We start from the raw sequence: 26,950 nt of genomic DNA, 5'->3' as shown, positions 1-26,950 counted from the left end.
AAGAAATAAAAAGTTCTGGATTCTAATCCTCATCCTGCTATTTTCAAGCTAGGGGACGGTAACTTCTCAGACAACAAGTACCTTAACTTCCCAGAACCTGCTCCTTTATTTACAAAAATAAGGAAAACAATGCATTTCCAGTATAACTCACAGGCAGTGTGATGAGGAAAAAAAGTGAAATAAGTTCCAGGTTACCACACAAATATACAGTTTATGGTTATCATCATTATTTTTATCTTGTGCCCTAAGACCATGAGTAAGCTCTTCTAATTGGGACAGATAAGGGAACATTTCAAGGAGTCACCTTTAGGTCTGAGTCTTGAATGATAGTGAGAATGTTAGAAGGCATTCACTCTAGACAAAGAAAGAAGAATGGGGGAAAGGCCTGCAGGTGAAAAAGATGGAGAAATCCAACTAGGTATTTGGAGAACTGGAAGATATGAGGTCACAAAAAGTGGAGGAATTGGATTGTAAAAGGCTTTGAATGCCAAGCTAAGGAAATTGGACTTACATTTTTTATTGGTTGGCAAGAGGGAGTCATTAAAAAAAAAACCTTTGAAAGTGGGAGAGTTCCATGATTTGAATTGTTTTATTTGTTAATAGCATATACCATGAACTGCAGGGGGCAGATTTGTGCGCAGGGAAAGCAATTAGAAAGACTTAACAGTCCAGGTGATAGGTAGAGAGGGTCCAAAATAGATTAATTATACAGTTATTTCTAGAAAAAGGGGAGATATGAGAGACAGGGGAAACAAGAATTTGTACATGATCAGATTGGTGTGGAGAAGATATCTGAAAGGGAGGAACAGCCAAGGATGATGTGGTAAATCACCTTAAATGCATTATCTCATTTGATCTTCACAACAAACCTTTACAATTTAGGACAATGAAACTCAAAGATTTTAAGTAGTTTATCCTAATGGCTGGTGACATCTCTCTCTACACCACCATGTATTTGTTCTAGATTCATGTATCTGTGAAGCTCCTCAAGAACAGAAGTGCTTCATTGTTGTCTTGGTATCTCTAGTAGCTGGCACAAAAGAAATGCTTAATAAATGCTTATTGACTGAGGATTGATGAATGGCCCAAGAGACCACAGAGCTAATTAAGTATCCCATGTGGTATTCAAATATAGGCCTTCCCGACTCCAAGACTAGCTAGCATTCTCTCCATTACACGGCACTACCTTCTCTACTTAATCATAGTCATATAGAACAGTTAGACCTCAAAAATTCTCAGATTGAGATATTAAATGTACAAAAACACAAGCATTTCCACCACCAAGTATATACTTTGTCTGTGCCCTGAGGCCTATAACCTCAAGGCTGATGCATTCATTCTGTGTTTCCCAAGTAATACTAGTATTTTCCAATGATTGCTCCAGAAGATGATACAGTTTGGAAGATGCTAACATTTTTCTGTTAATGACATGAGATTTAATTTGCTGCTGAAGGAATGTTTGAAGCCACCTCCAAGATCCAGTTTTGATATCGCTCATCCCTAGCCCCAGGCCTGTCCAGACTATGCTTTCCACAGGGTATAAGTTTATTTGTAAGGAGACTAAAACTGTGATGATTTTTTTTTATCCCATTCTGCCAATAGAGACTGGTAAGTGAAGCTCTAATGACATCAGACTCAGTACTCTATCAAGTGACTCATAAGAGCAGCCACAAGCAAATTCCTTCATTACCATGCTTTAGCAGAAAACAGAGGAAGAAGGACTCTGCTAACTCTTAACAACCGTTAGGCATTTTAGTTGAACTGTTTTATTGATCTACTGGCTTTTAAATTCTTTCCTTAGGGAGCTCAATGACAAAAAAGGCTCCACATATACCAAAAATATTTATATTTTATAGCACTTTTTTGATAATAAAAAATTGGATATAAAGGAAATGGAATATTACTGTAAAAAATAATGAGTCTGATGAATCCAGGGAAGCACGAGAAGACAAAAATGGGAAAAACATCAAAAAAGTCAAAACCGAAGGCTATAAAATATGAGCAAATTGGAACCCAAGAAGGGATATGAAAAATTATCTCAGAAATCTATACAGAGGTGGGGGAAAATGAGTGATATTGTTCTTGAATGATATTTCAATAGTGTTTGAGTATAAGTGACTCCATTTGGGATACTAGAATGATTTGTCATTTCTTTCCTCCAGCTCATTTTACAGGCAAACATAGTTAAGTGACTTGCCCAGGTTCATACAGCTAACAAGTATCTAAGGCCAGATTTGAAGTTAAGGAGAATGAGGTTTCCTGATTCCAGGCCCATTACTCTATCCACTATTGCACCACCTAGCTGTTTGAGACCCCAGATTCAGAACAATAAATACAACATCAGATCGCTTCAATATGTTGTTTACTTTTGTTGTAAAAGGATGGCTTTCTGGGGGAGAAAAGGGATATGGGAAATTTAGATGATATAAAAACAAAAACAATTAATAAAATTATTTTGAAATAAATTCCTTTTTCAAAATTGGTAATGTTGAGCAATGTAATTAGAGATATTTCATTCTCTTTATGATAGGGAGAGTCCTGTTTTCTAAGAGAAGGAGAGGGAATTCCAACCAGAATAGGTCCCTTTGATGAAGAGTAGGCATATCAGCGTTTCAATATGAGTGAATTGAGTTTCCATTAGTTTTGAGGATTAGTAGGGGTCATATTCCGAGATGATCTCATAGAACTGTGCAAGGTTAGAAAGGAAACAAGAGAGTTCATTTCCTTGTTTTCATTATTACACTTGGCTGATTCTGAAACTGGTAATTCCTTTGCTGAACCAGGATGCTGAACAAAATTCTGGTTTTTGGTTGTGAGAGTGTGCAATTGGGATAGGAACACAATAGGATGAGCATTTGGGTTTTCCCCAACAAAGAGGTTAGTATTTAATCAGGATGGAGCCCACTCAAAACAAAGAGCCACAAGGGTCTCATTCAAAAGCACAATGTACCCAGAATCTCCAGCCCCAAAATCCTGTTTCATGGATCTTGTGCATATGGTTAATATTTGATTCTATATATGTTCCCTGCCAATCTTTATGTAGGTCTCACATCTGTTTGGGAGTTAAAACAGGTGTCCTTACCAGCTATTAACATGAATTTCAGAGTCTATTCTAGGTCTCCTAAATAGGAATGGCTATAAATCCCAGAAAAGGAACTCTAAGCACTGGGAAGGCTCCATTTCCAAGAAGTAGAGATGATAGATAGCAAAGAGACTTGTGAGAACTTAGCCTTCTAGAAATATCCCTGCCAATGAAAATGGCAAGTTAATAAAAAGGGAGTTAATAACCCTACAGCAGTAATGTTATACTCAAAGAAAAAGAAATTCCTTCTAATACAAGTTGTCTTAGAAAATCACAAATTAGCATCATCTACGTTGTATTGTATTTTTCTTCATTTTACATATTTCCCAATTACATTTTAATCTATTTTTCCCTTCCTGAGAGTATTATTGGCTACATATTTGATTCCTCTGGTTCACATAACATGTGAATCTTAGGTTAAATATAGGACACAGCTGCCTTCACATCACCTTGTTTTATATGTAAAGTAGAAACACAGTAAACATAATCTTAAACTTGTTGTGAGGCCAGTGGCTGGGTGAGCAGAAGACACACTCCTCAAAATTATTAAGAAGTAAAACAAACCATAGGCTCAATTCCCATAATGTCATCGCTTATATTCTGCTCTTTGCGGTTACATTATATATTCTTCCTGGAGTTTCAATGGAATCTGCTGGCTTCTCTTACATCCTGACCCAAATAGATATTCACTCTCAAGTAACAATTTTCTCATGGTAGGGAACTTCATTTCAGCTGTAGGGCAAGCAGCACAGTGCCTTCTAACTTACCTATAATCAAACCTTCTTATCGCATATAGTTCCTCTGCTAAGTTCACTAGGTCAATTATCTCATTTTAAACAGAACAAACTCCTACATCTGAGGGGCAAGAGTTACTCCCCAGAACTTAGCCCAGTGCTCGGCTCATTCTAAATGTTTAATAAATGCCTTACTCAATACCTCTTTGCACAGCCATGTGATTTACCCTAAGTCTCCTCCACCTTCAGTTTCCCTGTTCTTTTCCCTTCAAACCAACCCTAGGACTTCAGATTTCCCATGACCCTTTTAAGGAAGACCTTTTAAGGAAGTCCTCAATGAGGAAAATTCCTCTGTTGTGCTTCATTGGGAAGAGTGCCTGAAAAGAGGCTGATCTTCAGTGCCCTCCACCAAACCGTTATGCTTTGGAAAGTTAGCATAATTTAGAATATCAGCTTCTTGAGGGCAGAGGCCATTTCTTTTATATTTCTATTCCCCAACTTTACCTGATGGCAGGTGCAAAATAAGGGCTTAAAAAATGCTTTTTCATTACTTCATTCACTCAGGAAATTGAGACTCACACAATCTAATATGTGGACACATTAAAAGGTTTTACATGCATACTCAGTTCATTTTCTTTTGGATGAGGGGGGAAAAGAAGAACTGCCATCTTAGTAAGGTAAAGAAAAGCAAGAGAACCAAGGAGCTCTTAAGTTCTTTGCAAAATGGAGTTATGAGTCAGGACATGAACTTCATATTTAGATATAATTCAGAACATGTTGTGAATTATACAAATGTCAGTTACTTTGTTCTAAATCACACGGAAGTCAGAAAGCTGCTGTTCAGCTTCCCTAACAGTTTGCAACAAGATAGTGAATCACTCTAGTGGAAGAGCAGCAAGGAGGTTCCAATCGCCCTGGAGGGTGCATGAACATGCAAATAGTTTAAGACAGGAAGAAACTGGCTTAACACACATGAAAAGGAAAATTACAAATGGAATTCAGACACTTACCCTCATATCTCCATTCATAGTTTTGGGTGTGTGATTGAATGCATGTGCAGGATCCTTGTTGTAAACTTTAAGAAAGGATCTGTCCTGAATGTTCCTGGAATCAAAAACATCCATAACTATAGAAGATGAAAGAAGTTTTATTTTAGCATTTTTTTCACCTGCCCTTAGGAATCAAGTAAAAGATATCCACCAATAATCCAATACTAGCTACAGCTGACCAGACCAAAAAAACCAAAAACCAAAAAAATCCAACTACTCCCCCCCAAAAATGAAAAAAAAATCTTCTACTACAAAACAGTCAAGGGCAAAGAAAAATAGAGGAGGAAAAGGGACAATTTTATCTCTCTTTCCCAAGGGTAATTATTTAGGCAGCCCGGATCTCCACCCATACATATCAGGTAGCACCTTAGAGATTCTGAGTGTGGCTTGCTAACATTTTCAAAAACAATAAAGTTCTAATATTTACAGTAAGTTCAAAGGGATTCAGTTAATATTTAAATATTTAAGTGTTTGCTTTGCCCAAATGGCTCATTTTTTTGCTTATCTAATGAATGCACACAAAAGAAAAATGGTTTGATTTTTTTTTTCTTTCCCAAGGAATTCAGCAAGCTAAGAAAAAACATTTGCCTGTAGTCTTAAAAAAAGGCCCACAAGGACTAAAGCTGGATAAGTAGTAAAAAGGGCTTTGAATTTAAAACTCACATAACTTTAAGATATGTTTTCCTTTCATCAGGGACTTTAGAATAGTGTTCTACATAAAAAAGAATGATTCTCATCGGCAAATAATCAAAGGAGGCAATCTGGGACACTTACTGGTGTATATGTCCTAACATAGTCAGGCAACAACATTTGCCTTGTGATGCTCAGATGATGATGATAAAAAAAATAATAATAGCAATAATAATCGACCTTTACCTAGCACTTTAAGGTTTGCATTACCTTACCTGAGCCTTACAACAGATTACTGATGTATTAGTACAGGTGAAGAGTATTCTCTCCATTTTACTAATGAAAAAACTGAAGCTTAGGGGACAGACTTCATGATTTGCCCATCATCAGTTAGCAAACGAGGATCAGAGGAGATTGAAATACAAGATAACCTGGCTTCAAGGCCATTGCTATTTCTACTATAGAGCATTTTGAGAATTACGTGGGAGTGGGATTGGACTATAGATACTTCCCTCCTCCCAGAATCCAGGTCTGCTAACCTGTTAGGCACTCAAAAAAAAAAAAAAAAAAAAAAAAAAGCTATATACATGTTTACACATTTTTTTTTAATCAAACCTTACCTTAAAATAATTTTAGAAATTAGTAATCTACATCATGTCCATCAGATTTCTTGGTCTCCCTTATCAGCAGAAAGAGTCTGCAGTCCAGAATGGCTCTAGGCTTTTTCTAAGCTATGTATGACTCCCTTCAATTTCACAGTAGGAATCTCAAGAGATTGTGAGCAGCAGGCTAAATTCTTTTCCTCCAGGTGCATTTCACATTTAGTGGACTGATCTAAATCATTGGGATTATTGGTTTTGGTTTTCATTGAAGGGAAAGATTCTTGGACTAGTCTTGCTGCTTTCCTTTAAAAATCCTCCATAACTTCTCCAAAGCAGTGTCTAGCCTGAGCTTGCATTCTAGCTTTAGTTTTTAGGTAGATTATTAGAAAGCATAGTCAAGGAGGGAGAGGAGGGCCAGATGTGGATATTTTTTAAGGTGGGTTAATAGCAACTTCAATATTAATGAAGCTAACTGAGCAAGGGTCACAAAAGAAACTTGTCCTTTATATGAAAAAAATTTTGATATATTTTGCCATTATGTATTATCTTAAGCCCTGATTAAAAAAAAAAACACACACACACACACACACACACATACACATTAATAGTGATTTAACAGCGATTTCAAATTGCTTTTACCTGATAATGTAAAACCACGATGAATTTGGAAATAACATGTTCATTACAATTATGCCTATTACAAAAGCCATCAAGATACATTTTATAATCTCCAAACCTAGATATCAACTTTGGAAGCACCAGAAGAGGGATGTGCGGCTAGAGGATAGTTTCTGTGAAGAAGGATCTAAGAATTTCAGTGAATAACAAGGTCAAAGAAGGGAACGACCAAAACCCAATGCCATTCTAGGTTTCATTAAGAGAAGCATTGGGAATAGGACCAAAAGGTCATCTTATATTCTTCCCTGAAAAGATCACATTTGGAAGATTGTCTAATTCTGGACACCACAATTTGGGAAGGATATTGTACAAACCAGGGTGGCTTAAATAGTTGGGGGTGGATGGAGATGGGGGAGGGTACTGGAGACTATAGATCAGTTGAAGAATCTAGGGATATTATACCTGGAAGGACAGACTGAGCAGAGTCTTCAAGGTTTGAAGGCTTGTTGTTTTGTTTGGTCCCATGAAGAGGAAAAACTTGGGAGTAATGGATAGACATTGTAAAATGGTCAAAGTAGGTTAGAGGTAAGGAAAGACTTCTTAATACCTAATAGCAACTTTCAAATGGAGGGTGCTGATGTAGGAATTCCTCTTTCTGGGATGCTTTTAAGAATAGTCTGTGAATCCTAGGTAGCCCAAGAAGTAAGGAAGATCTGAGTTTCAAACATTTCAGTTCAAACATTTATTGAGCAAGTCACATGGCCTTCTTTTGCCTATTTCTTGAAATGGGGATATTAATACTTATCTCCCAGCATAATTGTGAGGATCAATCAGATGATATTTGTAAAGTGCTTAAGAGTATGCTGCACATAGAATGTGCTTAATTTTTCCTTCCTTCCTTCCTTTTTCTTCAACTCTAAGATTTTATAATATTTTCCAAATCAAGGTGCAGTTTAGACCTACAGGGAATACTGTGCTTTTAAAATTACTGCATCTTTTCTCCTGTGTTTTCTTTGTGGACATGTAGAATAATCCAAAATTCAAGAGTGGCATAAATGCTCAGGGATATGATGGGATCCTCCACATTGAAGATCTACAAGCAAAATTTGGGCCACTTATATATGGAAAACCTGTAGAGTCTCTTCATTTGGTGAAGCAGTTGTTACTGGATTATAATCTCCTTGAGGGTAGGGATGATCTTTTGCCTCTTTTTGTTTCTCTAGGATTTAAGCAAGAATCTGGTATGTAATGGGTATTTTATAAATATTTATTGATTGACTACTGAGATTCCAAAGTAGGAAATTCCTATATTTTTTGATTTAATAATCAAATCTTACTCATTCACTAGTTCCATTGTAAAGACTGCTTTTTCTTTTCCTCCTTCCTCTTCCTTTTATTTCCCTCTGACAACTTGACGATTCACCAAGGAATTGGCACGGGAAGTAAGAAGAAACAAATCTCCAAATGGTACTGTTTACTGCTCACTAGTGACTTGAGAAAGAGCTGTATTCAGGACTAGGCAGAAACTATTACATTAACTCAAATTAGATTTAGAGATTAAGCAGATTTCAATTATCCATGTTAGTTGAGTTCTTCAAAATACACACAATCAAAAATCTACTGAATGTGGGTACCATTCCTATCAATTCCTACAAGTGTAAAAGACGCAATATGTTTGTTCTAAACAGAATAACATATGCTGTTGTACCATTGGATATATACTCTTTCAGAAAAACATGACTATTTTATGTTTAAGCTTATGTTTTATAAATTTAAGGGTTTTTTCCCCTGACAGCCTTATTAATAATTCATTTTGAAAAACAAATACAAATTTCCTGATACCCATGAATATTTAAACAAGGTTTTTCAACATATAAAACTTCAACACCAGATGTAGGACCTATACCTTAAGGCAAGTATCAGCCTCAAATGCCCAAAATTACTCATAGGCTTTGGCACATGCCTAAATATGTCGGCCCTGATAATTGCAAGTTATTTATCGGCTTACATCTATTTCATGCTAGAGGCAAGGCATTAAAAAAATATAACAAGGTGATGCTTCCTTCTGTCAGTGGAGGACCAGGTTGGTAACCAGGTAAATCCCTTAGTTTAGAATACAAGAATAGTAAGTAGATCTTACTCTAGCTGAGTGAATGGTAAACAATGCCCAAAAGAAAGAGCACTGGACTGAGATCCTGAAGAAATGCGTTCAAATTATAATCCTGCCTCTATTGATGTGACTACTGTGTTATTTTGGGTAAATCACTTTGGGTAAATCACAAATTACAAATTTTCTGGGCTTTGGCTTTTTCTTTTGTTAAAAAAGGTTGGGTGGAGGCAAAGAGCTCAGATTAACTGAACAGAGCCAGTTTTACTCCCAAATAGGAAATGTCTTTTTCTTTTTCAAGTCATATCATTTGAGTTTAGAATCAAATTCAAACCCAACAAACTTTTATCCAGTTTCATTATTTGCAAAACATGATGCTAGGTTCTGGGAACATAGAGACAAAAAACCAAACCAAAACAAAATAAAAGCCTACCCATCCCCTGCCCACGGTTTACTATCTATCTATAGTGAATGAATACACATGTGAATATTGACTGACTGGTATGGAGAATGAGTTTGTCAGTTGGAATAACAACTACGATTGACCTCCCTGGGCCATGATAAGAATGAATTTAAGACTAAAACGCTCTGGGCATAGGAATGCTAATAATAATATAGGGAGTTATAAAGATGGTACATAGCACCACTTACCTTACATCATTTAATTCATAGTATACGTTTCTGCTTTCGTCTTTGATGTAGATTGCTACACTTGGAGATTCCAGGATTTTCATGGTGAGCTGCTGAGGAAAGGCACTTACAAAGAGGGCACGGATTGTGTCTGCACTTGTGATTTCATTCGGCATTCTAAGTTGCTTTGTTTCATCTCCGTATTGAAGATATAAAACACCTGCATGCAAACAAAATGCCCTTATCAGATGCAGATCAAAACCAACCTTGTTGGGAGGAATCATACGAAACATAGCATAAACAAAGCCATTTCCCTCAAACCGCACTCGGGCATGTTTTCCGTCTGGTTTTGGAAAACAAGTAACGAGAGACATATGGTTGGTATTTCCAAGAAATGCAGCTATGTGATTACCATACAAGTACCTTTTACTCTCTGGTGATGAGGCATGTGCTAGAGAGGCTAATTTTCATCTATTTTTAAACCAAATTTTTAAACAAAATCACAGGTCTTTTCAACCAAACGAAAAAACTCAACTTCTGGGAATCTAGGAGAAAAAATCTTCCCCATTTCTCCAGGATCCTTTTTCCATTTTCCTTCTTTCCCACTAATTGATTAAAGCAATGAGTGCACTCTGCAACATGTGCAACATGTCTTTTTTTAAAGCCCTAACTGAAAGTCAAATGAAATTCTCTCATTAATATTTTTTCCTTTTCCTTTTGATTTATGGAAAAAACAAGTATGATGACATAATACAACAAAATCTTAAAGATGATACTGCAAATCTACTGTGTACAACTTGTTGATCCTTTCAAATATTTTCAAGAAGGAAAAGTTTATACTAATTTGGTGACACTGATAACATCATGTAATAAAATTTTAAAGTAATTGTTAAGGAGTAACAAAGCCCCAAATCTTTCAGACACAAAATGGGAGCACTTGATTAGATAAGGAAGTACAACATTTCAATCAGAATTTTACACCTAAGGGGAAACTGAGAGATCCTTCTGTTTCAGGGTGAGTTTCCAATCTGGTCTCATTTTACTAAAGAATTACAACTGAGTATAAATGAATCACAGATTTAAAGGCTTAGGGGAAGCAAAGGATCACATGTAGGACTGGAAGGTAGCTAAGAAATCGGCTTAATCATTTAGCCTAAATCTTTCACTGCACAAATGAGAAAACTGAGTCCCAGAGAAGTAAAGTGACTTTTATAAGTGTCATACAAGCTGCAAGTATCAGAAACAACTGGGATTTGAACCCAAGTCCTCTGACCCTTTCTATTGCATTACCTCCCTGGAGAAATAAGAGATAGGGTAGAACAGTGGTTTAATTTCACAAACCCATTACTTGGCAATGGGGTTTAATGAAATTATCCCTAATCTTATGTAGATCTAAGAAATTTGGACTCCATAGAGCACCACATATATAGGAGACAGAGTGGTATACAATGCAATGACTGGAGGCTTTGTAGTTCAAACCCTATCTTTATTATTTATTTCCTATGTGACCTTAGCCAATCATTTTATTTCGCTGGACCCCATTTGTAACATAAGGAGGCTGGATTAGATGGTCTCTTCCAGTGTTCCTTCTTTTTTGTTATTCAACACCGAATAATGGAAAAAAAAAAGTAATCTCAAACCAAGAACAACAAAAATCATACCTGCTTGTCTAAAACTCATTGAAATAACAATTATTTCTTTTGTCCTACATTTTTAAAGGAACAAAAGAAAACCATAGATGAATCCTTTTATGGACTTAACGGTGGTTCTTCCCCTCTGATTACAAAGAGTCTCACATTCTATCTGCAGCCCAGCTGGGGATCCTTTAGGGGAAGGGTTTTATAGTAATCCCACCTCCTACCAGATATGTATCTCTAAAGAGAGTGGGAAACCTCTAAAGCCTCTGAGATCATTGTGACTGCAATATTCAACCCTGAAAGGGGAGGTGTGGTGACTTTCCCTTTTGAGGATCAAATGAGATCACTTGACTAAACCACAAATGCTAGCTATCACTAAGTGGGCAGTGACCAACTTATAAATGAGTCTGGTTTAAAAATAATTCATTTCTAAGGCAGTTTTGGAATTCGGGATAGGTTTTCCCGTGGAAAAATGTTATAAACATTGATTATATGTGTGTGTATATATACTGATATGTATACACATATGCACACTGCACACATACACACTTACACAATATGACAGAGAAAAGAAACAAAACTTTATACAAGAGCTCCAGAATGATATAGTAGACATGCATATTATGAATCATAGTTCTTAATGTTCCAGATTCTCTTAGTTGAAGATGTGTTCTTTTACTTGTATGTAATGTTCTCAATAACATATGAGCACAGGATAAGAAATTTAGAACTAGAAGGAGTCTTGTAAGTCTAGAACAACACTTAGATTTAGGTTATCTTATATCTTCTTTCTCATAAGGAACTCAAAACAATTTCATATACTTAATCTCCATATAAGGCCTTTCTTGATCTTCCAAACTGTTAGTGTCTTTCTCCATCACAAAATTTATATCTTGGATTAATGGATTTTCCGAGGCCCACAATTTCTAGTGTCTCCCCATCTAACATAACCTTTCATGGACTCTCAATTATCTTGTCTGGACCCATTTTTAAAAGTTTCAATAGCATTTTATTTTTTCCAATTACATGTAAAGATAGTTTTCAACATTATTTTTGTAAGATTTTGAATTTCAAATTTTTTTCTCCCTCCCTCATCTCCCACCTTCCCCAAATAGCAAGGTAATCTAATATGAATTATAAATGTACAAACATTTAAAACACATGTTAAAATGTAAAACATATTAATCATGTTGAAAGAGGAAAATCAGAACAACAGGGAAAAGCCATGAGAAAGAAAAAGCAAACACCAAAAAAAAGGTGAAAATATTATGCTTCACATATTTAACATATATAGGACTGCTTGCCATCTTGGGGGGGGGCGGTGAAGGGAGGGAGGGGAAAAAACGAAACATAAGCGAGTGCAAGGGATAATGTTGTAAAAAATTACCCTGGCATGGATTCTGTCAATACAAAGTTATTATTAAATAAAATAAAATTAAAAAAAAAAGAAAATATTATGCTTCGATCCACATTCAGTCTCCACAGTTCTCTCTCTGGACGTGGATGGCATTTTCTATTAGAATAATCTTGGATCACTATACTGCTGAAAAGAGCTAAATGTGTCACATAAACTTGCTATTAGTGTGTATAATATTCTAGGGTTCTGTTCACTTCACTGAGCATCATCAATACATGTAAGTCTTTCCAGGTTTTTCTGAAATCAGCCTGCCTGTCATTTCTTATAGAACAATAATATTCCATTACATCCATTTACCATAACTTATTCAATCTTTCCCCAATTGATGGACATCCATTCAATTTCCAATTTCTTACCACCACATAAGAGTTACTACAAACATCTGCATTTTTTTTCTCTTTTATGATCTCTTTGGGATACAGATCCAGTAGTGATGCTGCTAGACTAAAAGATGTGCCCTTTTATAGTCTTTTCAGTACAGTTCTGGACCCACTTATATACAAGTTGTCTCCCTCATTAAAACGTAAGTGACTTAAAGATAGGGATTATTTTTTCTTCGCATCTCTAGTGCTTAGCTTAGTATCTTACAGAGTAAGTTCTTAAAAAATGTTGGCTGATGGATTAATTAATATCTATTTTGCACATATGTATGTATACACACAAACGTTGTCTTCCCTGGCAGATTATAAGGTTCTTTTATTCTTTCTATTTTCAGAATTTGCTACAGTGCTTGCACAAGGTAGCTGGCTTAATAAATGTTTGATGACTAATAACTTGCTCTTCATTCATCTTCACAACATTCTTGTGACAGGGGCAAGTCAAATTCTTCTCAACTCATTTTCTAGACATAAAAATGGGGGCTTAGTACTTCACTTAAGTTCATATACTTGGTCCAAATCTTTGGATCTGAATTTTCTGTGTCCCAGCTTTGTACTCTTTCTATTAAACCCTTGCCTAGTAGTAAATAAAGAGTATCTTATTTCACCAATGTAAAATGTGGAATAGTTAAAAATTAATGGAAAGCCATCACAAATATTGAAAAAAAATTAAAATGCAATACCATGGCAACATAATGTTATTAGTGACTTGTGGGTAGTTCCCTCTTCACAAACAGCAAACTTAGAGATGAGCTACCCAAAAGCTGCTCTCTAATTCTTAAATGTCTGTCCCTGTTCTTGCTAGAGGCCTTTCTGAGGCTGCTACGGGCACCACCTGCTGCTCCTTCTGCAGAAGCCAAGAGAACTTAGGACTCATTCAACATGGGCAATCAGGAAATGAGATCTTTCTGCTGAAACAGTGGGAGGGTGGGTGTGGTGAATGTTTCTGTGGTTCTTTTTTGGGATTCTGAATCCATTTTCCCATAGGTTCCATATTATTCCAGTTCAGTTATATTAGAGATAAATAACACTGGCTCTCTCCATTACTGGGCAGCTAGGTGGAGCAGTGGATAAGAGTACTGGCCCTGGAGTCAGGAAAACTCCTCTTTCTAAATTCAAATATGGCCATAGACTTTCTAGCTATGTGACCCTAGGTCATTTTACCCTGTTTGCCTCAGTTTCCTCATCTGTTAAAAAAAAAGCTGGAGAAGTTTATTTTTATAATATTATGGGAATTTATTTTGCATTTATATGCTTATTTATGTATGTTATCTTCTCTGACAGACTATCAGCTCCTGAGAATATGGGGGTTATTTCATTTCTATCTTTGCATTTCCTAAAATGCTTGTCACATTACAGGTATTTAAGAAATGCTTGTTGATTGATTGAAATGGGTTTTTATAGCTGGATCTGGGATTCTAAATGATTTCTATGACATTGTTTTTATGAGAAAATCTGTCTTGAGTTTCAATAATTGCTTTAGAAATAGACCCATTTATAAGATGGAGACTATATATACTAGTCACCTAATGAGAGCTAGTATTTAAATAGTCCATTAAGGTTTGCAAAATACTTTATAAATATTTTGATCTTCACAACAACCTCATATAATAGATACTATTATCATCCCCATTTTATAGTTGAGGAAACAGAGTTTGAAAGCAATTAAAATGACTTACTTGGGGTCACATAGCTAGTAAGTATCTGAGGCAGGATTCAAACACAGGTCTTCCTGATACCAAGTGGTGTTCTCTATCCATTATTTTACCTTAGTGTCTCTGATAAGTTTCCCTATCTGAAAAATGGAAATATAATACCTGTAATATAAATTTCTAGGCTCTTTATAGGATTGGGAGGCTACAAATTTGGAGCTGGCATGTGAAATCATGAAGTCAGATTTCTTCATTATACATGATAAAACTGGAACCTAGAGAGTTTAATTTTCTTAAGCAAAACACAGGAAGTAAGAATCAGAATTGAAATTTGAACCTATACTTTCTGATTCCAATTTCAAGATTTTAGCCCCTGGTCCATGTTTCGAAGATTCAAAGAAGACAACTTAGGAAAAGTTCATTGCAACCTCAAAAGTGTTGAGTAAATGTTATCGATGATGATGGTAATTTTCCTTATAAGTTAGCAAACAGTTAACTGAGAAGGTTGAATTTATTTTTTAAAATCCTGGATGATAATGTAAATAGAAGAGGCATGAAATTTAGCTAAGTGACAGACAAGTCACTCTATTTATTATATCACTCTGTCCAGAGCAGAAAACCTAACATACATTTAAGGAATATTCTCAATGTTTCTTAAGTGAAAATATTGCATTATGCATAAAAATTTATAGTATGGTTTGTGGAGGAGGAAAGGTTAGAGACATTATATTAAGAATTCAACAAGCTCCTTCAAACTGGGTGAATTAAATGCAAAGGTGGGAATAATTGAAAATAAATGGAAAAATACAGCTCAAGATTCAGATAATAAAGAGGTCAATGGCTTGGAAATTGTCCACAAACATCAAATAAACAACAGGAATACATTTTTTTTAAAGAAGGAAATGGGCACATGATATGGAATGCAAAGCAGTAAACATGACAAAATGTTAATTATCTTAGAAGGAAAATGACTCATGATCATTTTGGGAGTCCTAACACAATCAAATGTCTCTGAGAAGTCAGATCATCAATTCACTAGAGCAAAGATTAGAAGAAAATGTGGGAAACAGGAAGGTTCTTACCAATAATTACCCATAGCAATTACTGAAGATGAATAAAAGGTGTGGAGAATGTTAGATGTTTTTGTTTGCTAATTATTTTTAATGTAATAACGACTCAGTGATGCAAAGTATAAGCTTAAAAGATTTCTTCTTTTAAAAAATATTTTTACTGAGTCCTTCTGTGTTTATATCAGCACTTTCTAAATACATACCTGTAACTTCCCCTTAACCCAGAATTATTCTTTAAAAACAAAGAATAAAAAAGAAATAAGAAAAAAGAGCAGGTTAGTAAAATCAAACAACATATTAATCAAGTGTGACAATATACACAGTACTTGATTCCCACAAACTTCAGATTTATAAAGGAGGAAGGCATATTTTCTTGATACTTCTTAGGCCAACGTTGGTTATGTTTATTAAAGCTTTTTACTTTCAAAACATATACAGTTTTAAACATTCACCCTTGAAAAATCTGGTGTTCCAATTTTTTTTCTCCCCCTCTTGTTACATTCCCCTCCTCCAGATAGTAAGTAATCCAATATATGTTAAACCTGTTCAATTCTTCTATACATATTTCCACAGTTATCATGCAACACAAGAAAAATCAGAGCAAAAAGGAAAAAAAGAGAAAGAAAACAAAATTCAAACAAACAGCAACAACGAAAAAGTGAAAATACTATGTTGTGATTCACATTCAGTCCCTGTAATTCTCTATTTGGATGCAAATGGCTCTCTCCATCACAAGTCTTTTGGAATTGGTCTGAATCACCTCTCTGCTGAAAAGAGCCATGTTTTTCAGAATAGATCATCAAATAACCTTCTTGTTCTTTGTACAGTATTCTTTTGGTTCTTTTCACTTCACTTAACATCAGTTCACATAAATCTCTCCAGGCCTTTCTCAAACTAGATATATTATTATCAAACAATATTACTTTATAGATACAATTACAGAAACAACAGATCAATCAGCAGCATGGAAAACAGCCTTTGAGGAGTTCAAATGAAACACTGATTAATATGGATTGGCTCTCCACATAGTTTCTCTTTTGAGAAAACATTACGATGATTGAATCGAGAACTAAAATGCTGAAAATCTTCAGTGAGATCTACCAACACTCTAAGAAGATTGGCCTAAGCAACCAAACAGGAAACATCAAAAAGATAACGAAGAATGACAACTGACAAGACAAGGAATATGGTTAGATCAGGGGTTTTGGAGGGATCTATGATGATGACCAATTTGGAAGGAAGTTAACATTTTGGCTCTGAATTCTTAAAAGGAGAGGAAACAAAAGTCTTGGTACATAAGTTAGATTTTGGTTGTTGATATAACAGGGTTCAGAAAAAGAAAAGTTAATGGATTATAAAACTCAGTAAGAGAACTTGGTTCAAATGGAATGAAGAAATATCAAGAATGAAATTCTGAATATACAAGCACACACAGTTCTGATCAAGAAGAAAAGGGAAAGTCATCCAATGATACTGATATTGCTACAAAGGGAGCTTTTTTTTTTTTAAACCAACTGGGATTCAGAAAAAAAAAAAAGGATAAGTAGAAAAGAGTAGCACAGAACCATAGAAATATTGTCAAGAGCTGAAGCTGGTGATAAATGTTTAAGGACAAAAAGGGGGCTTTTTGAAAGCTATCTTGGGGGCAGAAGAAATATCAAAGAAGGGACAGGAATTCTGCTTAAATTGAATGGGACATCAATAATAGTTGAAAGAAAGAGGGCAGAATTATTCATACTATTTGGCTTCTGTCTTCTCCTCCAAGGAGAGGGATCTCTGAAGCAGGAAGGAGAGAGCAAAAATAGTTCCCAAGGAGTTGAAACTCAAGATAAATGAGATGTTTAGAGGGCACCTAACTGCCCTCAATAAATTTAAATCTGCAGAAGTAAAGAGATATAATGACATGTTTATATAATATTATAAAATTTTTGCTAAGTGATTTGCATATGTTATTTTAGCTGAGTCTCCCAACAACTCATCAGATATTATAGGGGTCATTATCCTGTTTCATAAATAAAAAAAACAGTTCAGAAAGAGAAAATTCAAGGCTTTCTGAACTCCAAATCAAGTCCAGGAACCATTAAGCCACGCTGGGTCCCAAAGTAGTTTAATAATTGATGGAAAATGTTTGCTAAGCCATTGTCATAGATTTTTTAGAATTGCAGAGAATCAGAGGTAGTACAGGACTAAGGTTGGGCAAATGACATTTTTTTTTCCTAGGGAAGAGTTGTGTGTTTGTTAACTGGAGGCTAAGAACCTTAATGAGTCCTGAAAGAATTTTTAAAACAAAATATTAACAGGATGCTTCACAAAAACTTCTAAAAGGAAATAATGATCAACAAAAGCCAGCAAGTCTTCATCAAGAACAGGTCATTCCACTAATACATTGTTGGTGAAATTGTGAACACATCCAGCCACCTAGAGAACAATTTGGAACTATGCTCAAAAAGTTATCAAATTGTGCATACCCTTTGACCCAGCAGTGTTACTACTGGGCTTATACCCCAAAGAGATACTAATGAAGGGAAAGGGACCTGTATGTGCAAGAATGTTTGTGGTAGCCCTGCTTGTAGTGGCCAGAAACTGGAAACTGAGTGGATGCCCATCAATTGGAGAATGGCTGAATAAATTGTGGTATATGAATGTTATGGAATATTATTGTTCAGTAAGAAATGACCAACAGGATGATTTCAGAAAGGCCTGGAGAGACTTACATGAACTGAAGCTAAGTGAAATGAGCAGGACCAGGAGATTATCATATACTTCAACAACAATACTATATGATGATCAATTCTGATGGACGAGACCCTCTTCAGCAATGAGATGAACTAAATCAGTTCCAATGGAGCAATAAGGAATAGAACCAGCTATACCCAGCGAAAGAACTCTGGGAGATGACTAAAAACCATTACATAGAATTCCCAATCCCTCTATTTTTGTCCACCTGCATTTTTGATTTCCTTCACAGGCTAATTGTACAGTATTTCAGAGTCCGATTCTTTTTGTACAGCAAAATAACAGTTTGGACATGTATACTTATTTTGTATTTAATTTATACTTTAACATATTTAACATATACTAGTTAACCTGCCATTTGGGGGAGGGGGCGGGAAGGAGGGAAAAAATTGGAACAAAAGATCTGGCAATTGTCAATGCTATAAAATTACTCATGTATATAACTTCTAAATAAAAAGCTATTTTAAAAAACAAAAGAACAGGTCATTCAAAGTTTCTCATTTCTTTTTTTTTCTTTTTTTGGATAGGATTACTAGAGTAGTAGATCTGTTGTATCTAGATTTCAAAAAAGCATTTGGAGAAGCAAATTCTTAGTGCTGTGGAAAAAAAAATGGGAGAGATATATAGGTGGACCATGTTGCAGTGTGGTAGATTTGGAACTTGTTCAACTTTTAAATCCAATTAGTAGTTGATAATCAATATATTGATTCATATGGGGGGAGGAAGTAAACTGGGTATTACAATCTTATAAAGATCTGTCTTTACCCTTTTATGCCCAATATTTTCATTAATGGGTTAGATAAAGATGGAGCTTACCAAAATGGAAGATGATACTAGAATACCATATTGACTGACAGAATTGGGGTCTGAAATACTTTCAACAAGTTACAATGATAGGTAAAATCTAATGAGACAATTTTGTTAGTAATAAATGAAAAATCCTAAAAATGGAGTTCAAAAAATGACTATGTGAACATAGATTAGGGAAGGGATGGCTAAATAACAGATGCTGTGGAAAATATCTACTTGTAATTCAACAGCGTGATATAGGGCCAAAGACTCTCATCTGAATGTAGGCTGTTAAAAAGGGCAGAGTGTTCTAGCACAAGAGATGAGTATCTCACTGACTCTTGGGGTTAGACAAAATCTGGAAGTTTGTTCTCAGATTGGAGAACTGCATTTTAGGAAGACACTAATAAGCTATAGAGTATTCAGAAGAATGGAGGGAGGACTGGTAACCATGGATCATATGAAAAAACTGATAAGAACAGAAAACTTTTAGGAATTTTAAGGGCTATCATGGGGAAGGATTCAACTGATTTCTCACAGCCTTCACAAATAGATCTGGAAGCAGCAGGTAAAAGATGCAGACATAAATTTAAGCTTAATGAATGGAAAAAGATCCTAATTACTATCTCTAAGTTGATCATACAGGTAATGGGTTCTTCAGGTCTAGAATTCTTGAAGATGATTCTAGGTGATTATGTCAGCAAAATTGTAGAGAAAATTCTTGGTTATGTACAGTTGCCAGAAGACCTCTAGGTTTTCTTCCAATGTTGAGATTCTATTATATTCCAAATAATATTTATTGCAAGGAACACACAGATATGACTAAGAATAAAGAACTGTAGCTGTTGTTCTCCTTTCAAGAACCTTGCTAATCTTACTTAAAGGATCTGTAACACACACATTCACTAGAGATTTCCATAGGGATTTTAGCTTGGATAACATAATAAGATTTTGGCAATTATCTTTGCCTTTTCTGTACTAGAAGAGGAGATCAAAGAATTTTACAACACAAACCAAAAACACAGTGAGAAAGACTGAGATTAAAAAAAGCATAAAATTGTTTAAATCCATAGTCCTAGAAGACTAATTTCACTGGTGATATGAATGGTGCATTTGTGACAAACTGTCCAAAGCTCAATTTGTAAAGTCCTGACTTTAGGTAGCAGTCCTGCCTCTAAAAGCAAGAGCTGCTGTCACTGACAAGATAGAGAAATCCTGCATATTCATGAACCACCAATAAGGCAAGATCTGAGGACATAATGATTGCAAATATTAGAAGAATAAAGACTGTTCTTCTGAAAAATTAGTTTTCTTAAATCAATGTTCCACAAGATGGAGGCTAATAATGGCTATTAATGACCAACACAGCCGTGGGAAAAATTTCTCACAGCAAAGAAGATAGGCAGAAAAGTGGGCCTGCAGCTAAGAAAAGTACAAAATGTTGGTTTTCATAGACCTCAACCTGCATTCTTTGCTTTACAAAGCTTAACAAGCTTTACAATTAGCTACTTTTTGAACAATACTAAAGAATATTTTCCTTCTTTTTTATTAACCACAATTTTTTTCTCACCTTTTCTAGCTGAATAAAACTACAGCTATTCCTTCCATACTAGGAGAGGGTAATTGGGGTGTGGAGTTTCCACAATATGAAAAATGTGCATAAAAGTTTTTGGTCCTCCCTTCACACCAGAGAATTGTCTGAATTTTTTCTTTTTCTTTTATGGAAGGTTTCCATGTTATTATAAAATTTGGTGTGAATATTTGGTCAAAGGCTCTGTATCATCTGCTGGCCTTCATGAACACGTATGATTTTCATAAAACTCTGCCTAAATTCCCATTATGCTCACCTGTGATATATCAAAACTATGATGGGGAAAATCACAAAATGGAAGGGATAACTGTACAAAGACAATCTAAAATTGTTCAAATAATTTAGTTCTCTATTTGGCAGTACTAAATCAATTTCATTCATTATAATCCCTCTCTTTTTTGGATATAAATATAATAATGTTTCCTTCCCTAGCCCACTGTCCAAATAAGAGAGTCATCAGTGATTCCCAGAGAAAATCCAGGATAAAAATTAACCTTCTATGATGACAGGAATGAAAGTCACCCATTTTTATCTCATTTAACTACTGTTAGACTTTAAAAAGAAAAAGAAGAATTGGGTCGTATTTTACTCAAAAAAATACAAGAATCTCTGACTACAAGACATGATTTCTTTAAACAAATATTTACTAAGCATCTTCTTAATATATATGAAAATGCCCTGCCCTCAAGGAATTTACATTTAACTGAAGTTGGTTCTATTTTATATATTTTCAAGCAATTCTTTTGGGATTAGTTTGTTTTAAGATATTATATATACATAGAATACTTCACCTAGGAACCTGGTCACCCTTTGTACCATTGTTCACTTCTGCCTCCTTTTCTGGTTTCATTTTTATTTTTTGCCTTCTTTTCCTTTTCTTTCCCAAAAAGTATTTATGTCTTATTTTATGAATTCATGCTTTCCTGGAACAATTCTGGATGGTTTCATCATTCTCTAACTCTTTAAGCAGATATTTTCCCCTTATCTCTTTAGGTAATTTTTCAGAAAATAAAATTTATTTTCCCTCCCATCAGCAAAAAAACAAAAAACAAAACACAGAGGCTCACAAGGACACAAAAGAAAACCTTTGTTTTGTCCCCTATTTTTATGTTCCCTGGCACTAAATTGGAAGACAGCAGATAAACTACTATGAGATAGACAAGAGAAAAAGGAAGGGTAGGAAAAGATGAAGACTAAATTTGGTTGTTGTTTTTGATTTGATGGGATAGATTTTTCTTATCTGTAGGAAAATAGAGTCAGGGGTTAGGTTTTTCTGAGTTTACAAAGTATAAGTAGCTTAGGGACCTTAGTATTGGATGTGCTTTATGTTTGTAAATAAGAAGTATTTTACATCCACCAGGCAACTTGGGCAAAGTAATACTAATTTGGAAGCTAGCTTTGATCCTTTTAGATATAAGAAGCACATACAGAAAAGAAACTTAGCAGGAAGATTCACATGCTTATAATAACTCACCTTTCTATAGCACTTTTGTAGCACTAAGCAAAGCTTAGTATTATTCTTATTGAGCCTAAACACCTCTCTGTGAGGTCAGTACTGCTGCTATTATCATCCCTGTTTTATAGATATGGCAAGGAGCTAAATGACTTATCCAGGTTTGCAAAGCTCGGGGGTATGAGAGGCAGGATATGAAACCAAATGTTCCAGACTACATTTCTGATAATTTATGCACTACATCTCTCTAATATGAAATCACAATACGACAACGTAAGGTCATATTAAATATTATGAAATTAAATGTGAATATGAATGATGATCTATCCTTAAATATTTCTGAATTTTTACTTAGGGAGTCTGGAGGGCTTTACAAGATAATATAGGTGAAAAAATAATGCAAAAAAGAAAAAAGAGCACCAGACTTGGGAATTGACTATGTGGTAGCTCAGCCAATTAAATAAATGCTCATTCAAGAGCAAGTCTACCAATCAATCAACCAATATTTCTTTACTAAGTACGTTTGATGGCCAGGTCCTGTGCTAAGTGCTGGAGATACTAAGGAAGGCAAAGCCAGTCCCCCATTAAGAGTGCACATTCTAATGGAGAAACAACAAATATTAATTAGAATATAGAACATAAATGCTGGGTAGATGAAGGGTAATCTTAGAAGAAATTGTACTAAATACTGAGAAAACCATAAAAGACTATCTGGAAGAGGTAGGGCTTGGTTTGAGTCTTAAAGAAAGAAAGGGATTCTAAGACATGTTTTAGGAAAATCACTTTTACATCTGGGTCAGGGATGGATTGAAGTGGAGCAAGTCTTGAGGCAGGGAGACCAACCAGAAGAGTTCAAGAAAGAGAAGAGAGTCAGAATCTGAGTAGAGGCTGAATTAAGTGAAGGTTTATGATCATACAAGAAAATGAAGTGATTTCACAACTGATCACAAAGGTGGGGGTAAGAGAACAGTTGAGGATGACACTATGGCTATGAAACTGAGGGACTAAAAGATTGGTAATATCCTTGGAATCACTAAGGAAGTTTAGATGATGGGAGAGTTTAGAGAATGAATGCTCTTTTGCACATGTTGAAGTTGAGATGCCTAGAAGACAAGTAATCTTAAATATCTAACAGGCAACAGGACGCTGGAAATCAAGAGAATTATTTGGGGAAAAATCGATATGAGAATTCTCTGCACATATGAGATAATCAATCCATGGGGAATGATAGGGTTACCAAGTGAGTTTTGAAAGAAGAGAAAAGAGAGCCTAGGATTGGACCTTGGGAGAAGCCCACAGTCAAAAGACATGATATGAGTAAAGGTCTAGCAAAAGAGACTGAAGAGTGATCAGAGAAGAAGGAGAAAAACCAAAGATTTAGAGAATAAAGAGTATCCAGAAGGCAGCCATCAACAATGTTTCCAAAGACTGCCAAGATATTAAGAAGGAGGAAAATGGAGAAGAAACTAACAGATTTAGCAGCTGATATCACTGGGTAAAAACAAGTTTCAGTTAAAAGATTGATCAAAAGTCAAATTACTGAAGGTTTTAGAAAAAGTAAAAGGAAAGGAAGGGAAACCATGGATTGTAGTAATATTCTTCAAAGATGAGTAGAGATACAGATCATAGCTGGTAAGCACAGTAAAATATAGTGAGGGTTTTCTGAGGATGGCACAGATGAGGGCATGTTGATAGGAGTCAAGGAAACAATCAATAGAGAGGCAGACATAAAAGATGAGAGAATGGGGATAATTACAGAATAACTTAATCTACTTGAAAATGGGAGGGGATGGGATCAAGAGGGACCTTGGCAAGGAGAAGGACCACTTTCTTACCAATGAATGCAGTAAAGGAGGAAGTCATGATACCAATGGTGATGTAAGATGAAGAAGAGGTAAGAAGGAGTTCATTTTAAATCATCTCAAATTTTTGTTTGAACAACAAAGAGGTGTTGCATTCAGTGGAACAGGGAGTCAATTAAGAAGGAGTTACCTTATTGTCACAAGGGCCCTGTAGTAGGCAGGCTTGAAGTCTTCCTCTTGTTTGGTTCAACAGTATGTGACTAGAAATGAATGAGGGAAATAGTGGACTTGGGCTTTCATAAGATGTGATCAGCAATAGAAGGGAGTCGGGAAGAACAAGAGTTCAAGAATAGATAATAGAGTTTTATTGGTTTATCAAGTCATCAACATTGGGGAAAGAGTGTAGCAGGAACTAAGATGATGGTCTAGGATAGTACTGAGAAATAAGATAGCACAGTGCAGATAGAAACAAGGATTAGAGGGATTAAGACATAAAAAAGACAGAGGAGAGAAGGAGAATCTGAAAAAGGCAATAGGAAGGAAGGAGCATTTTAACTATTCAACTACTGTAAGTGAATGAGAAGATAAGTATGAGTGAAGAAATGAGTGAAGTAGAAAGGATATCTTGTGGGATGCAATGAAATCAAGATGGAGCCAAACCTCACTAAGTACCAGAAAGTACAACTAAGAAAGGAAAAGGTTTAAGATGAAAGAAAGTTTGTTATTTATGCAATAAGCATTCCAGAGGGACAGATGGGAATTGGGGGTAGTGGAGCAGTATGTGAGATATGGCTTAGAGCTGAGGCTGGACACAGGAGTTTGTTTTTTTAAGGAGGAGCAATTGGGACTCAAAATTAGAGTAGGAAAGTAGGAGGTCTTCTTAGCAATAAAATTATCTAAGATCCCAAAGAACTGACAATGAAACATGCCATTTGCCTCCAGAAAAAGAATTGACATTGTCTGAATATGGACTGAAGCATATTATTTTTATCTCTTTCCTTCCTTCTTTCCTTCATTCCTTCCTTCTTTTTCCCTTTCCTTCCTTCCCTCCTTGTACAAAAAGACCAATATGGAAATACACACATATATAAATTAATGGTCTGTGAACTGTCCTGATGTATTGTTGTGAGTTTGGGTAAGTTAGCTTTGGTGTTATGATTTGGGGGGGATTTGGAAGACTGTGATCCTTGCTCTAAGAACCCCACCATGCCTTTGGCAATTCTAAAAAATTCTAACAAAGAGGCAGATTTGTCCTCTCAAAAAGATAGGCAGTACTTTGTCCTGCTAGCTTGAACCTCCAGCTTCTTGCCTTTAAAGTGGGGCTAATATATTCATTACCTGTCTTTCAGAGTCATTGCAAAAAAAATGCTTTCAATATTTATAGAATTGTTAGATATGATTATGGTTTATTTGCCTGAAGGAAAATTCCTATTCAGGGAGGTTAGGAAGCTTGTCTAACTGGACAGGGCCAAGAATAGAAGCTTATTCTTTTGACATTCAAGCCAAGGAGCCTGAATGTCTACTCCCCCAACCCATATGCTATTTCTTAAAATTTTTAGTTAGTTCTAAGTCAAGCACCTGAATACTTGAGGCTGTTCCTCTTTTTGCTTTTTTGTTGGCTTAATTCCCACTGAAAAGATCCAGCATATTTTGATAGGCTTCCACTTCACTCAAGGACATATTCCAAAAGACTTGTTTGTTTTTTATTTTAAAGACCTGTGATTTCATCAGTGTAAAGAGTTCTCAATGAGGAAGTTCCACTGCCAATGCATGTTGGCATCTTCTTGTAACCGAGTTTTGAGACTTTCCTGGAGGTAAGGAAGAATAAAATGCTTTGTTCAGGCTCAATCAACTAGTATGTGTCAGAAGTGAGACTTGAACCCTAGACTTCCCCACTCCAAGATCTAGACTTATATAAGAATGATTTTATTAGTATTTAAACCTCTTCTCATTGTTCCCATCCCTACCCCATTTCCTCTAAGATTTTATTGATCTTTACGACATCCCTTCATAGCGGATTCCTTACTAAGCTTTTACAACCCTCTGGAGCTTTAGGGGAGATCCAGCCATTCACTCCCTGAATTCAATTTTAGACTAATGTCCTGTGCCAAGATGAGTCATTTATGAGGCTGAGGACCTGAAGCTTATCCCTGGATATCTTCCAATTGCCCCACCCTTGGTTCTCCCTGTTGCTTTTACCCCCGATTCTCCTTCTGTCATTGAGCTCATTCAGAGGGAGTATGGGTTTCTGGGACAGTGTGTTCTCCATTTCTCCTGCATCCCCCTATATTCTCCCTGCCACCTTTCTGGTGGTCTATTGTTCTTCATTCTAATAGCAGCTGGGACAGCATTTAAAGTAGAATAAAAAAAGAAATGTACCATCATGTTGAGAAACAGAACAGTCATATCCTTGTATGGCTAGTAGAACAAAAGGCTTCCCAACAGAAGGCATCAATTAGCCTAGCCAATGCCAATTCTCACAACCATTAATAATATGTTAAAATCACCCCCTCTCCATTCTCCCTGAACCTTTCTACCCTCTAACGGGTAGAGAGCCAATCAATCTAGCCAGTCAGAAAAAGTTATGAAGAAAGAAGGGTGGGATGGGTAGTCGAAAGGAGTAAGAGGAGCAAGACCCTCCAAAACACAAGACCCTTGCAAAATCAGTTTGGGATCCAGGCTGTCATGCTCATGATTTGTCTGGGATGGAAAACTGACCTCATTAGGATATTCCTGAAAACATTTTTCCAATTCAGTTTCAGAAAGGTACAATGAGGAACATATTTAGCAGAATAAAACTGGGCCACTACCCTGACTATATTTTCTTCTGGAAGGGAGAAATGGGGATAGGAAGAAAGGCACAGCAGGCAGTTATCACATAGCTCTGTAAACGTAGCCAAACCAGAGGGGTGGGACTCCCCTTGAGCTATGCTGCTCTGACTCCTTTTCCCTTTTCAGTGTCGCCCTTCATCTT

The 26,950-nt window shown here is 35.8% G+C and overlaps 1 protein-coding gene across 13 annotated transcripts in view; it reads right to left on the bottom strand.

The window, feature by feature from the left end:
• The window catches only part of KIAA1217 (KIAA1217 ortholog), an 887,028-nt gene that overhangs the window by 126,279 nt on the left and 733,799 nt on the right, over window positions 1-26,950 (bottom strand). For all 13 annotated transcript variants that reach the window (XM_051963016.1, XM_051963028.1, XM_051963021.1 and 10 more), the window contains 2 exons: window positions 9,474-9,672; window positions 4,827-4,920 (listed from right to left, as the gene is read on the bottom strand). In XM_051963016.1, coding sequence (XP_051818976.1) covers window positions 4,827-4,920; window positions 9,474-9,672 — 293 coding nt within the window. The remainder of the gene's footprint in view (window positions 1-4,826; window positions 4,921-9,473; window positions 9,673-26,950) is intronic.

Source organism: Antechinus flavipes, chromosome 5, assembly GCF_016432865.1.
Source record: "Antechinus flavipes isolate AdamAnt ecotype Samford, QLD, Australia chromosome 5, AdamAnt_v2, whole genome shotgun sequence".
Lineage (NCBI taxonomy): Eukaryota > Metazoa > Chordata > Mammalia > Dasyuromorphia > Dasyuridae > Antechinus > Antechinus flavipes.
This window is presented reverse-complemented; position numbering and strand designations above follow the sequence as displayed.